The 15,274-nt window shown below is 37.9% G+C and overlaps 1 protein-coding gene across 1 annotated transcript in view; it reads left to right on the top strand.

The window, feature by feature from the left end:
• Positions 1-15,274, top strand: part of otog (otogelin) — a 71,308-nt gene that overhangs the window by 3,034 nt on the left and 53,000 nt on the right. The window contains exons 2-8 of the mRNA XM_028014083.1: positions 835-936; positions 2,113-2,270; positions 3,083-3,204; positions 3,279-3,487; positions 7,728-9,320; positions 13,774-13,904; positions 14,024-14,130. Coding sequence (XP_027869884.1) covers positions 835-936; positions 2,113-2,270; positions 3,083-3,204; positions 3,279-3,487; positions 7,728-9,320; positions 13,774-13,904; positions 14,024-14,130 — 2,422 coding nt within the window. The remainder of the gene's footprint in view (positions 1-834; positions 937-2,112; positions 2,271-3,082; positions 3,205-3,278; positions 3,488-7,727; positions 9,321-13,773; positions 13,905-14,023; positions 14,131-15,274) is intronic.

Genomic DNA, 15,274 nt, shown 5'->3' with positions numbered 1-15,274 from the left:
CTCATAAAGTTACATCATGAGGTTTTCCATATTTAGGTTTTCAAACCAAAACAACTCCCAGCGACCTCCTACTATTTACTATTTATGTATGTTTTTTTTACAGCCGAGTATAAATATGAAGTTACTTAAAATTTTTGGTAGTCAAAGAGCGTGTGAAATGTCTCTCTGATTGGTTTGAGTTGATGTGTAGACAATTTGAAAGGACCACCATGGCTCCATTTTGCCTCAAAATGGCAAAAGGCAGAAATGGACATCATCCCTTTTTATGACAAATGACACTGCCCCCTGCTGGTGATCAGGTAGAATGCAAGAAAAATGCAGTTCCTCCAGTTCTCTTTATTTTGTTTTACTTTTCTCTTATTCTTCTTTGAAACATTTTCACAATTTTTGAATACAGATGTTTATTGTCATTAATATAATCAAACTGTGGCCAGTTTTATGGTTTGTGACGAAACTCCATTTTAATGTGTTGTCTGTGTGAAGACTTTTTCATTATTATTTAAAGACTCCCTGATGTCAGTGAACAATTTATCAACCTTGAGCAATCTCCACTGTCCCTTTTACCATACATGTGCTTTTGTGTATGATGCGCTTGACTGGCCAGATAAACTTAAAGCCCACCTTGCAGATGGTGTTAATGCAAGTTGAGGGGACCAACGTTGGTGGTCAATTTAAGCAAATTATTAAAATACTGTAGGTAATCTGTTACCGCCACAGCACACATTTAGCTGAATCTAGAATACTGAAATAAAACGAAAGGACAAATAATCCTCTTTAAATGTTTCTGATCCAACTGGCTGCCTGGCAATTACTGGTTTTACTGGTTTCTCTCAGGGGAGCCGTGTGAGTATCCCTGCCTTAATGGAGGACAGTGCTATTTGTCGGAGTCATGTGACTGCAGCTTGTTTCAGGCCACTGGACACAGATGTCAGACAGGTAACCTCGCAAAACGTCTCCAAATTCACATAAATTCATCTTAAAACAGAAAATTAGAGTCAGTTTGCTTTCTCTTTGCTCTGTTTCATAGCAAATACTTACATAAATCCCTCAGCTTATACTCATAAATTTAGCATATTTTCACTTTTCATAGCATAAGAGCCAGGCTGAGTTGAAATTAAAGCTTTCATAGAGAGATCAGTTTTATGATGTCATCAAAATGTAATCTGCAAAAGTGATTTTTCTCACTGCTTTGCTCTTGGGTCTTTGTCTTTAAAAATCCATCCATCCATCCATCCATCCATCCATCCATCCATCCATCCATCCATCCATCCATCCATCCATTCATTCATTCATTCATTCTCTAACACCCTTGTCCTTAGTGTGGTCAGGAGATGCTGGTGTCTCTCCAGCTAACGTTCCAGGCGAGAGGCGGTTCACCCTGGACAGGTCGCCAGTCTGTCGCAGTCTATAAAAATATGTGTTAATATTAATGTTGAAAGAAAAGATTTACTTTTGCTCTGTTTTTAACATCAAGTAGAAAGTAGATATGTTTACAATAAAAAATGCAATAATTAATGCAAACAAGAATTAGTTGCACAAAGTTATTTACAAACTTAGCATTGATGCATAAGCCACACATTTTTTTTATGAGAACTTAGTTCAGTTTGCTTATCCTTAAAGAACCCTTCTAAATGGATATTAAATCTACTTATTTCTATGGCATTAAATTTTTTATATTCAAATTGCACAATATGGGATGTTCCAATAATCAAAAACATAAACTTTTTCTAGAATTGATGCTAATGCTAACCTTAATCATCCAGAATGTCCTGACAACACAGCAAAAACTGAATCTTGCCAAGTATTTTTAGTCTAGTATCCAGTGCAAATATTTTAATACACCAGAAATCAGACAAAACTAACTTACAAGTAACTTTTTAGCACAATATTGGAGCTTCCTTTAAGTAAATAATTCTTGAAGGTTTGTCAGCAAACATACAGGAATGATGAATTATTGATCTATTTGTGTTCAGCAGCCATTAAAATGCTTTGGTTAATCTGTTACCGTTTTTCAGTCTAGAATATGCTTAAACTTGTGCATCGTGATCATGTTTTTTAAATGATTGTAATAATTTCAAAAGATATTTTCATTATTTTCTCGTTGCTTCCCAGTTCCAAATCTCGGGTTTGAGAGGGAGATGACCTGCAGGACGTGGGGTCAGTACAACTTTGAGACCTTTGACGGTCTCTACTTCCACTTCCCTGGCCGATGCACGTACACGCTGCTGCGGGACTGTGAGGGAACCACCCAGGCCAGCGTTGTTGTCCAGGTTGGTTCACACTAAACAAATTCTCACGACTTTGAGAAGCTCAGAAGTTTCTCTATTTGGTTCATTACCCTCTTAGTATCAATCCCAGCCTAAGGAAAGTTTGTTCTTAAGTTAATTCAAAGGATAATTAGTCAATTACCTTTAAATACGGCAATTTCCCAGAATGCCTTGAAAGTACCTGGAACAGATGAGGGCTTTGTTTCCATGAAAAGGAAGGAGATACTTTATCTCTGCCTGGGAAAACCAAAACACACATTTTGATTACGGATTGATTTTCTTTTCAATCACAATTTTATCACAACCAAGAACATGATGGCAAAACTTTAGATTCTATTTTCTTCCAGGTAAACAAACCAATACATAAAATTACAAACTCCTTAAAAATCAAGTTTCATCTTAAAAAGGTGGATTTTTCAAAGTCCTTCAAATTTGTTTTAGTCTCTACAAGTTATATTTTGCTTACTAAATATTTAGTTTTGAGCTAAATCTTTAGTTTGAAGCTAAATATTTAGCTTGGTAACTAAATGTTTAGCTTGGTAACTAAATATTTAATTAGCTATTAAGTGTTGTCAGGGGATCTTGTGCTCAGTTGAAGATGGTCATGTAAAAAGCAGAAAATTAAGTTTGGTTTTAAACTGAACATTTCAATGGCTTTGTGCACAACACTGCTTACCGCTACTGTTTAATGGAGCACTAGGATGGTGTTTAGTTTTTTAAATAATGCTGGCAGCAGCATTGCAGTAGTTTCTAAAGCCAACCTGTCAGCATTTATTTGATGAGACGTTTACGTTCCTGGATCTGGATATTTGCAGGTCCACAATGACCCAAACTGCGGCTCGGCTCCCTACGCCTGTCAACGGTCCGTTAGCCTCTTCCTGCCGTGGGATGGCGAGATACGACTCCACGCCACCAGCGTTACCTTCAAAGGTCAAAGGTTAGGGACCTAGCAATGCTTGCTGTCCGTGTGCTTCACTTTACGTCTTTATATATGAAAATCTCTCTGTTTAGTCTGCAGCTTCCTCATCACATCCATGAGCTGCAGCTGGAGCAGATTTCCCAGTATGTGCTGGTGACGCAGCAGCAGGGCTTCACGCTGGTCTGGGAGGGGCGGAGCGGATCGGTCTACATTAAACTCAGCCCAGAGTTCGTAGGCCGAACCTGCGGCCTGTGCGGAAACTTCAACGCAGACATTCAGGACGACCTTAAGACGAGCTACGGTAAATAATAACTTAAAGGTGACCAATTATGTTTTCTTGAAGAGGTTAGGATAGCTCCAATCATTCTTAGATAATGAAATTTTATTCTAATTTAGGGAGTCTTGTCACCTGAAATATAAATAAGCTGCTGCTGTCCACGCTCCACAACTCAACGTTTACACTTGCATGTGAAAATGGTTGCAAACAAATGCTCAATTCTATAACTGTACATCTTTGAAAAGCAGAAGTGGAGCCTCCTCTGCAACCAACAAGAATGTGGCAAGTGGTTTCTGGATGGTAAGTGAACAACAAAACACTTTGTTTTTTCCAGCAGCCATTGCACAGCGGTAAAACCAGCTGACCAAATGAGCAGGAGCTCAGCTCAGGTTGCTAAGTAACAGTGCAGTGCCTATTGAATGTGCCTCGTTGAAAGGTTTTGAAATGGCTAATTTTTCAGACACTAAACCTCATTAAAGGGGACCTATTGTGCAAAATTCCCTATTTGCATGTTTTTGTTCTTCAAACTGTTTCTAAAAACAGTTAAAGCGATTAAAAAGCCTCCACCACGTCGTTTTTTAGCAATAAGTTAATGTTTTTTGGTGTCTGGAAAACAAGCTGTATAAAAAACCTCTGGGATGTTATCTCACAAATCAGCATTCACTGCTCTGTTACCTAGCAACCCAGGTGGAACTCCAGCGTTTGGTCAGCTGGTTTTACTGCTGTATCCACTGTACAATAGCTGCTGAAAAAAACAAGTGTTTGGTTGTTGATTTACAATCCAGAAACCACCTGCTACATTATTGTTGGTTGTGCAGGAGGATCTACTTCTGCTTTTCAAAGATGTACGGTTGTGTAATTGTGCATCCATTTTAACATGCGAGTGCAAAGGTTGAGTTGGGGTCGTGGCCAACAGCAGCTTATTTTGATTTAAAGTGACAGAAGCCCTAAATTAGACTAAAATTTCATAATCTAAGAATGACTTTGTGCAAAAAAATTAAATAATTACAGACCTATCCTAACCCGTTTAAGGAAGCATAATAGGTCACTTTTAACTTGTTGCTAAAAAGTGGCTGGATATATACAGTACAGATCAAATGTTTGGACACACCTTCTCATTGAATTCAATTGAATTCAATGAGAATATATATATATATATATATATATATATATATATATATATATATATATATATATATATATAATAGGCCTGTCGCAATAAACGGTAAGTCAATCAATCGTACGATAAATTAAAACTATCGACTTCATTTTAATTATCGGCATTATCGTCTCTACCGGCCTTTTTCTCTTTCTGTTGATGACACTGAATGAAAAAAGGCTCAACTCCGGTGCTCTCCACTGACTCTCCCTTCCTCATTTCCTCAGTGTAAAGCCCAGCGCACAGGACACGATCTTAGAGCTGTCAGCCGATTGTCAGCCCATTTTCAAAACCTGAGACCAAACATTAGCCGACAGAAATCCTAGATATAACGGTTCGATCGGGTTCGGTCCTGCCGTGTGGTGTCCAACAATGGGCACAAAATAATAACTACAAGTCCAGTTAACTAATTTTAAAACCAGGCATTAATCAATGCTTTACTACAATCTACCTGCAATGCATGTGGCTAGTGTCAGCGTAAAGTCCTGACTGAATGAAAATCATTAGAACCTGTTTATGTCACGTTAACGAAGAACAGCTGAAAAGTTACCAGGTTTATCAACTGCGGTAGCAATTTCGCTCCAACTCCTCCTCTTGTCATTTCTATATTCTTTGCATGTTGAATAAACATTAATGTTGTTTCCACATATCATCTCCAATGTCCGCTGGACTTCGGGTTGCGCTGTGTCAGCTGTTTGGGATTCCCCTCCGTAATTTCCCATCGGAAAGCTTGGAGGAGAATCCGCCTTTCTGATTGGCTACCTGTGTTAAGATACCGGTCGGGAAAAAAACCCTGATTTAGATCGGAGCGGCAACGACCATCTACCGTAACACACCACACAATCTTAGAAAGACCAACGATCTAAGATTGTCTAAGGGGAAAAATAGGAGCAAAAAATCATGTAGTGTGAACTATTGCATCAGGTAGTCGATGTGCCCATCTTCTCTATTTAAATCTAATTATTACTGAAGGGCAACATAATATACAGACTTCATTATCTGCACTCTTTTGGTTGAATGCAGTATTTATTTCCACTTTGGCTTTATGTTGTTTAGTTTTATCTACAACTACTACTCAGTGGTAGTTGTTATTGTGTCTTGTCTCTATGCTGTAACTGCGAAGTAATTTCCCTGCTGGGATGAATAAAGTACTTCTATTCTATTCTATTCTATGTAAGACGCAGTCTGCGTTACTCCCATTTCTCTCAACTTATGAGAAACGGCAGAGCAACAGGCAGCTCAGAGCCTCCACGCGCCACCTACTGGTGAAACACCGCTACTACACCCATCGTCATTAATCCCTGTTAACAACAAATAAAATAGCTACTTATCATAACCCCATAAACATTTAAAGAAATGCATGCTCCTTTTTTCCTATTGTGGGCACACACCAGTGGGCATCACACTAGTTTGGAGTATTTAGCTCCAAACTAGTTCTACTTTATTCACACTCAACCATTTGTTGGGTTTCATCAGCTGTGACTTTCTGAAACCATGTGAAAAAAAACAACCTGTAAATCTTTAAATTTCACTGAAAAACCAAAACTATAAACTTCAAAAAATAAAAACTTGTCTCCTTTCAGCAAATTAATAACAAGTTCAGTTCAAACTCCTGCGAAATATAACTTGATTATGTTCATTCAGAGGGCTACGGTGCAACATGCCTTAACAGGTTTTTAACATTTGCTAACAAAAAATGAACCAAAACTGCATGCAACAATAAAATATATTTTATAAAATCATTAGAGAACTGGTTATGTGCCCAAGAAACTAAGGATGAGTCCTGTTAGTATTGCCCCAAACAAAGCAACAAAGGAGTGGCTAAGGAAGCACATGAAGGTCCCAAAGTGTTTAAAACGATTCTCCAGACTTCAACATCTGTGAAGGGATCTGAAACTTTTCCAGGAACCAGGAAATCCAGAAACAAATGCCAATAACCTTTGTAGCAGTCAGTCAAATATGTTAGAATATTCTGGGGTTAAATGTGTCTGCAACAAGATAGTTCTTGTGTGAACTATGTACTGACCCAAATGCGAAAAAATGTCGACTACAGTAAAAACAGAGAAAGTGAGACTCCGGCTATAGCATCTAAACACAACAGCAGCACGTTGCAGATATTCTTCTTCTTCACCTTGTTGTTTTCTTCCCACACAACAAGTTGGTACACTACCGCCACCTGCTGGTCGGTCAGTTGATCTTGGTTTCAATTGACCGACCAGTTCTTGGATCCAAGACCGACCATCTTGGATCTACCAAGATGGTAGATCAAGGAAGAGAGGACCTAAATATGAGGGCATACAAACAAAAATCATGCATTTGCATAGGTCTGAAAATGACCTAGGCTTAACATTTACTGTGGCACACACTGAGTTTGTGGTGGTCAAGCATGGTGGGATGGGTTTGAGATCCCTGGTTTTCTCATGGGTAAATCTTGCAACTTCATTTGTGCTCAGCCCCGACTAGTTCAATTGTTTTATTATTATTATTTTAATTAGTTCTTGTCATTTTCATTTTATTAAAGGATTTTATATTTATATATTTATTTCTACTCATGGCATTAACTTAGCAAAATGTTACCTCTTCCCACATCAATATATGTATATAAAGCAAAAAAAACAAACAAACTACAAAAGCAATAAATGTTTGATAAAAGAAACAAACTTTCCCGACCTCATCTACTTATTACAAATTTTCTTTCCAACTCTCTTTTTTCAATGTTTGCTGACACAAGAACAAGAAAATAAATGTTTTGACTAAAGAAGCAAAATTAACTTTCTAATGAATAGATATTGAAAAATGTTCAAAAGAAATGATCACATATGGGGGGAAAAAAACAAGTGAATCAGACTATTTTGAATATAAACAAGAATAAAAAGCATGAAATTTACTGGTGAGATGATGTAACAACACCAGCAGAAGATTCTGTGATGTCACTAGTGAGGCAGTCTGTGTGATGTCATCAACTAGACATATATGTATAGAACACAATTCTGCATATCTTTCATTGCTTGATATATCGCTGACCAGTTCAGACATACTCAAAGCTCTTTCAAATCTACCGTTCAGGTCATTTAGAAACCGACTGATTTTAAAGAACTATTGAAGGGAAAATGTTTCATCAAAACCCAAGATACCACAATGGAAAGATGGGACCCCAGATGAGAAGGGGATTCCAGCACAACTCCCAAGGCAGGTTCCCTCCTGTGCACCCGAATGTTTTGCACGAGGAAATCCAAAGGCTGCGTGCTTTTTTGGAAATGGAGAGAGCCCAAAGGTTTGAAGATAACCAACGACTGGCCCACATGGAAGAAGAGCTGGAAGAAACGAAACTCCAGTTAAGAAGGCAGAAAGCTATCAAAGAAGTGTTCATCAACAAGTCCAAAGAGTCAAAGAGGGAACTCGAGAGAGTAGAGAAGCTTAGTGATCCAGCAGCTGTCAGCGCTGCGATCCTTGCTTCCAAGGTGCACAACGATGTGAGACATAAGAATAAGAAGATGCTGCAACAAGACTTTGTAGATTTAAAGACGGCCCATCTCCTCAGCCAGGAAGCATTTTCCTCAGAAATCCAGGTTGAAAAAGAAAAAGGTAAAGCCCTCCAAGAAGAACTGGACAAACTCCAGACTTCTTACGAGGAGCTTTGCTCTAAGTATGAAGCTGACATTGCTCTGGTGAGGCAGGAGGCTGAGATACAAACATTTTGTGAAGAGAAGGATAGTGAGGTACAACAGCTCCTTGAAAATCTACGAGCTGAAAAGGAAGATATGTTTCAAATAATGTCAAAAGAAATCAAATTTCTGCAAAGCAGCGAAAAAAGTTTGCAGGACGAATTGGACCAGGTCAAACGTTCATATGAAGAACTCGGCGGGAAGTATGATAGAGATGTTTCTGGACTTAAAGCCCAAGTAGAAACATACAAGAAAGAGATCGATCGTGAAAGAGAAGACAGTTCAGAGAGAGCGAAGAAAGACCTTGAGGAAATCAACAAACTGAAAGCTGAGCAAGATCATCTCTATGAAACGATGACAGAAGAGTTCCAGACTCTGCAGCAGAAATTCAACGGGCTCGCAAAACTTTTAAAATCTAATATAGGCCAGTATGAAGCAAGCCATTCTTCACTTCAACAGCAGGTGGAAAATCTTCAGGTGCAAATAACTGAGGAGAAAAAAGCTCACTTGGAAGACTTGGCTCTTCTCCACAACATAAAAGCCATGAATGCCGACCTCCAGGAAAACACAGCAAATGATATGAAATTACTGCAAGAAAAGGAAAGGGATGCGCAGACTGAGTTAGAGAAGATTAAAGGTTTGTACCAGGAGCTGAATTGTAAATATGAAACGGATGTTGCTGCTCTAACACAACAAGCAGAAAAATATCAGCAAGTAAGTAGTGAGAGAAATATTAAATTGGAAAGAGAAGATGAGGATCTCCAGCTTGCCAACTCTCTGAGAGACGAGAGGAAAGACCTACAACAAAAAACATCACAAGAGTTTACAGATTTTCAAGAGAAGGAGAAAGATTCAGAGAGCCAACCTGACCAGGTTGATGTTTTACATCGAGAGGTTTCTTCTGAGGAGGATTTCTCAGAAGAAACCTCATCAGGTTGTTCCACGGATTTGGAATCCACAGGAAAGATGGAGTTCGCTGAAGAAACCATCCAGGAGAATGTGGACAACCCAGATCCTAAATCCATGCAGGATGGTAAAAGGAAGAAGCCAAAGCTTTCAATTTGGAAAAAACTACGAAACATTCTGTGTTTGAAGAAACAGAAAAAAGAAGGAAAAGAGTGAACGAAAATCAAGAACGTTTCACTTTAACTATCATGCCATGCGACGCTTCATCATGACAAAAATTAAAAAGGCAAGTTTTTCCCCCCATTAACCAACTAGAACAAAGATCCCTTCCTAACCCAATTCAAAAAACAATCAAACGCTAAGATGAATTTGAAATAGAAAAAAAGCGGGCAGCACGGTGATGCAGTGGTTAGCACTGCAGCTTCACAGGGAGGATGTGTCAGATCTTTGCTGTGTGGAGTTTGCATGTTCTCCCCGTGCTTGCGTGGGTTTTCTCCAGGTGCTCTGGTTTCCCCCCACATCTCCTAAAACATGTAGGTTAGGTCAATTGGTCAATGTAAATTGCCCCCCAAAAGTGTTCAAGAAACTGCAAGAATTGCTTTAAAAATCACCTAAAAGTCTTGAGGTATCAGCACTAAATCTAAGACTATTCCTTACCCAACGATGGCTGCTTCCTCTACTTTAGCCCTTTTCCCTTCACTTTTTTAGTGGCAGATGGCACAGTGCCACAACAACACATAGCTCAATATTTATAGCAACCGATTAATTTAAGAATTAAAATTCTTCTTGTAATAGAAATGATTTCTGTTTATTTTCTCTCTGTTTTTGTAGTTTTATGGTTTGTCCTTTATTTTACCTTCTCTACTCACATTTTATGTTGCACTTGCACTTTTTTGTAGTGAAATGTGTTTAAATCCGGAATTTAAAAAAGGTTAACAGAAGGATCATGCAGTGGCTTTTTTAAAAAAGATTTCAGGGTGACTGTGGCTCAGTGGGTAGAGTGGTCGTCTTGTGATCAGAAGGTTGTAAGTTCGAGTTCAGCTTCTTCCTGCCACGTGTCGAGGTCCCCTTGGGCAAGGCACTTTTGTTGCTTACCGATCTACATATCGGTGTAAATGGGTGAATGTGACTGTAGTGTGAAGTGCTTTGAGTGGTCAAAATGATTAGCAAGGCACTACATAAGTTCAGTCCATTCATCTTTTTGTTTCTTTGATAAATCCTGTTTGTTTTTTTATACCAAACATAAAAAGCTGATTTAACAAGTTTGGACTTCTTCAGGGTCCCCGGGTGTTAAATTAAGGTTAGAATTACATCTGTACATAATATTAGATGATAATTGTAATCATAATTTAATACTCTGGACCCTGAAGAAGCCCAAACTTGTTCTATCTGGTTTGTTTGTTATAAGAAAAAACAGGCTTTATCAAAAATGAAAGGAACTGTGTGATCTTTCTGTTAGTCTTTATTTAGAAAAATGTATTCAATATAATATAACAAACTTAACAAAAAAAGTGCAATTTAACATGAAAAACTGAGTAGAAAAAGTAAAAACGAAGCACAATCCATGAAACAGAGAAGATAATCAGAAATTATTACTGTTAGTGAGGAAAATCGATTCTTAAATGAATACATTGCTATAAATAGAAACCTATGTGTTGTTGAGCTAATGTGTATTCTACTGGTATAAAAGAGAAGAACGACAGGATGCTCAACATCTACAGAGGCTGTAGACCTCAACACAGTTATCCCAGGTTCAATTCCAAGTCTTGGGTAATCTGCTGCATGTCAGTCCCTTCTCTCTCCTCCAAATCTCCTGTTCAATTACTGTTTAATAAAGGCCACTAGAGAATAAAAAACTAAAATTATGTCTGCCACCACATTGTGCTCATTTCCTCATGTTGAAAAAAAAAATGAAAAAAATACAACTCTTTCTTGCTCTCTCACTCTCATTCTTAAATAATAAATGTTACATACATATACTGTACATACACACATACATAAATGCACACACACACACACACCCACCCCAACATGCACACATATACACATCCCTTCCATGGGCTGCCACCTTATCGTGGTGGAGGGGTTTGAGTGTCCCAGTGATCCTCGGAGCTATGCTGTCAGGGGCTTCATGCCTCTGGTAGGGTCACCCAATGCAGAGAGGTTCTAGGTGAGGAACCAGACCAAGTGCAGCCCAAATACCCCTTATGATGAGGACCACCAATGGAAACAGTGTTCCCTCTCCCGGACATGGGTCAACGGGGCCCCACTCTGGAGCCAGGCCTGGAGGAGGGGCACGTTGGCAAGCGCCTGGTGGCCAGGCTTTAACCCATGGAGCCCTGTCAGGCTAAACAATAAATATTTAGTTTACAAACTACATTTAGCATTAAGCTAAATATTTATTTAAGCTTAAGATTTAGTGACCAAGCTATATATATTATATTGAACTAAATGATAAGCCTTGAGCAAGCTGAATACTTAGCTCTCAGCTAAGTATTTGGCTAACAAGGCAAATATTTGTCTCTGAACTAAATATTTAGTTCAGACTAGGGTAACGGGTACCAGGATTCTGGACCCGTCAGCAGCAGATGAAGCTGAAAAACAGCATGTAAATGAGCACAAGGGAGACGCACTCTGTTACTCTAATTTCTCTCAGTTTATTTATTCAACAAACCAGCTCATTTAACTGTCAATACAGTCCAATTTATAGTTCAGTAACTTACTGTACACATTAGACATATTCCATCATAGACATCAACATTAGCTTTCCTTAAATCAGAAATAATCCCATAACATCATATTTTGTCACAATTCCCTCAGGTAACATGTACCTTCAATTCACTGCACTTTATATGCATATTTAATCACACGCAGTGACATATTTCATGGGCATGTATCTTACAGTTGTTGTAAACTGGCATAATTATCTTAGAATTCAAACTACTTTAATTAAGTGAATGCATTAAATCACAGTTTAACGTTCCACCACTGTGTTTAGCACACAAATAAACCCTGGAGCCTGATAACAGTATATCACTCTCACATCATGGATTATATGTATATCTAGGCCTGTCGCGATAAACGGTAAATCAATCAATGATAAATTAAAACTATCGATCTCATTATAATTATCGGCATTATCGTCTCTACCGGCCTTTATCTCTTTCTGTTAATGACACTGAATGAAAAAAGGCTCAACTCCAGTGCTCTCCACTGACCCTCCCTTCCTCATTTCCTTAGTGTAAAGCCCAGCGCAGACTACACGATCTTAGAGCTGTCGGCCGATTGTCGGCCTATTTTCAAAACCTGACAGACCAAACATTAGCCGACAGAACAGTTCGATCGGTTCGGTCCTGCCGTGTGGTGTCCAACAATGGGCACAAAATAATGACTACAAGTTCAGTGAACTAATTTTAAAACCAGGCATTAATCAATGCTTTACTACAATCTACCTGCAATGCATGTGGCTAGTGTCAGCGTAAAGTCCTGACTGAATGAAAATCATTATAACCTATTTAGTTAAAGAAGAACAGCTGAAAAGTTACCGGGTTTATCAACTGCAGTAGCAATTTCGCTCCAACTCCTCCTCTTGTCATTTCTATATTCTTTGCATGTTGAATAAACATTAATGTTGTTTCCACATATCATCTCCAATGTCCGCTGGACTTCAGTTGTTTGGGATTCCCCTCCATAATTTCCCCTCAGAAAGCATGGAGGGGAATCTGCGCTTTCTGATTGGCTGCCTGTCACATTCAACAGGCTGCGTTAACGATCCCAGTGGGGGAAAAACCCCTGATTTGGATCGGAGCGGCAACGACCATCTACCATAACACACCACACAATCTTAGAAAGACCAACGATCTAAGATTGTTGTAAGGGGAAAAATAGGAGCAAAAAACCGTGTAGTGTGAACTATTGCATCAGGTAGTCGATGTGCCCGTCTTCTCTATTTAAATCTAATTATTACTGAAGGCAACATAGTATACAGACTCCATAATCTGCACTCTTTTGGTTGAATGCAGTATTTATTTCCACTTTTACTTTATGTTGTTTAGGTTTTTTTTCAAGTGTGTTTTTTGTTAATGGAGACTGAGTATCCATTTTATTTTTGTTTTTGGTTGTTTTGTTTATTTTGTTTACCAGTTCCAGTGTTAAATGTTCTTTTGAAAATAAAGTGTATCTATCTTTGGCAGGAAATCACATGCATTATTATGTCATTTCCATTAAATCAGTGTAAAAAGGTCTTCAAACAATATTATTGTTTATCGCAATAATTTTTGAGACAATTAATCGTTCAGCAAAATTTGCTATTGTGACAGGCCTATATATATATATATATATATATATATATATATATACAGTATATATATATATATATATATATATATATATATATATATATATATATATATATATATATATATATATATACTGTATATGTGTGTGTGTGGGTGTGTGTGTGTGTGTGTGTTTAAGTGCTTGGGCTGCTTTTAGAAGCAGATGAGACCCAAATGGATGTATAAAAACATGCAAAATGTGAGCTGACTTACAGCCAGGCTGAGTGTTTTCCTGCCTCCCAGGTGTGCTGACTCCAGATGTAGAGATGTTTGGGAACAGCTGGATGGAGATGGAGCCCCACCAGGACCGATGTCCCCATGTTCCCTCTGCATTCCTGTCGCCCTGCGCTGGTGTTGATACTCAAATCCTTCTGGTGAGACAGGAAAAGAAGGAAGAATAATTCCCACATCCAACCCTGAAACAAAGTAAAGTCTGACATATTTTACAGTTTTGTCAGGAGAAGCTTTTCTGTTTGGTTTGTTTTGGCTGCAGAAAGTGGAGGAAGTGTGTGCGGCGCTGCTGGACCCGCCTTTCCAGAGCTGCCATGACTTTGTGAGTCCGCTGTCCTACATGGCCAGCTGCTCCAACGACCTCTGCATGTAAGTCAACTGATTGCAATTTCTACTGTTGAAAGAGATTTCAATTATTTTTATTTTATCCTCCTGGAAACACCAAACTTTGACTATACCACAGGTGTCCAAAATTTTTGTCACAAGGGCCAAAATCATCAAGAAAAATAAGGAAAAACAAAATACAGTGATTTTTTTTTTTTTTACCAGTTTGACAGTTTTTAAATACTAATTAAAATTAAACAATAGAGCACTTTTCTGTCAATTCTGAGAAATGAAAACAAGATTTAGGTCATTTTAATTAAAAAGTATTTAGCTAAGTTTGATAAAAGTACCAAAGGCTGCTAGAATGATGTGTTTCTCACAAAAGAATACAAAAAGTTTGTATTCTTTGTGATGGAGTCAACATTTTCTATTGTAAGATAATATTATTTTTTTAATAGTAAAAATATCTCCATCTGAATCAACAACCTGTGCTCTCATTGCAAAACAAGAAATATTACCAAGTGTTTTTGGTCTAGTTTCCAGTGCAAACATCAAAACTAACTTAAAAGTAAATTTTCAGCAAGATATCAGAAATTATTTTAAGTAATAGGTAAATAATTCCTCAATATTGATAAAACGTTCTAGTTTCACTAGCAGATTATTTCACTTATGCCAATTTTCACAAGTTATAAGTAAAATAATCGTCAGTGGAACCAGTAATTTTTAAATCTATATTCAAGAATTATTAACTTAAATCAAGCTCCGATATCTTGCTGAAAGGTTACTTACTTATAAGTTAGTGTTTTTCTTATTTCAAGTGTACAAATATATTTGCACTAAAATGTAGGCCAAAAATACATGGTAGGGTTTTATATTTTTGCAGTTTGGTGTTGGAATAGATAAAATTGGTCAATATGGAGCATCTGGAATGGTTTCACTCCTTTAAAAAATATGTGGATTAAACGTAAAGGTGCATTTTTTCAATTTTACAATGAAATTTTTGAACTTTTTGTTGTTTTCTATAAGGATCCAGGGAATGCCTTTTTGTGTTATATTTACACCCATTTATGTGTTTTTGAAATTGATTCAGCCCCAGTAATCTGCTCCACAGACTCAGTGATTTGTCTTTTTGTTTACGGCAGTTCAGACTTTGGGTTGCTATTTTGGGTCGGATCAGCCCAGTGAACCA

The sequence above is a fragment of the Xiphophorus couchianus genome, chromosome 4 (assembly GCF_001444195.1).
Source record: "Xiphophorus couchianus chromosome 4, X_couchianus-1.0, whole genome shotgun sequence".
NCBI lineage: Eukaryota > Metazoa > Chordata > Actinopteri > Cyprinodontiformes > Poeciliidae > Xiphophorus > Xiphophorus couchianus.
This window is presented reverse-complemented; position numbering and strand designations above follow the sequence as displayed.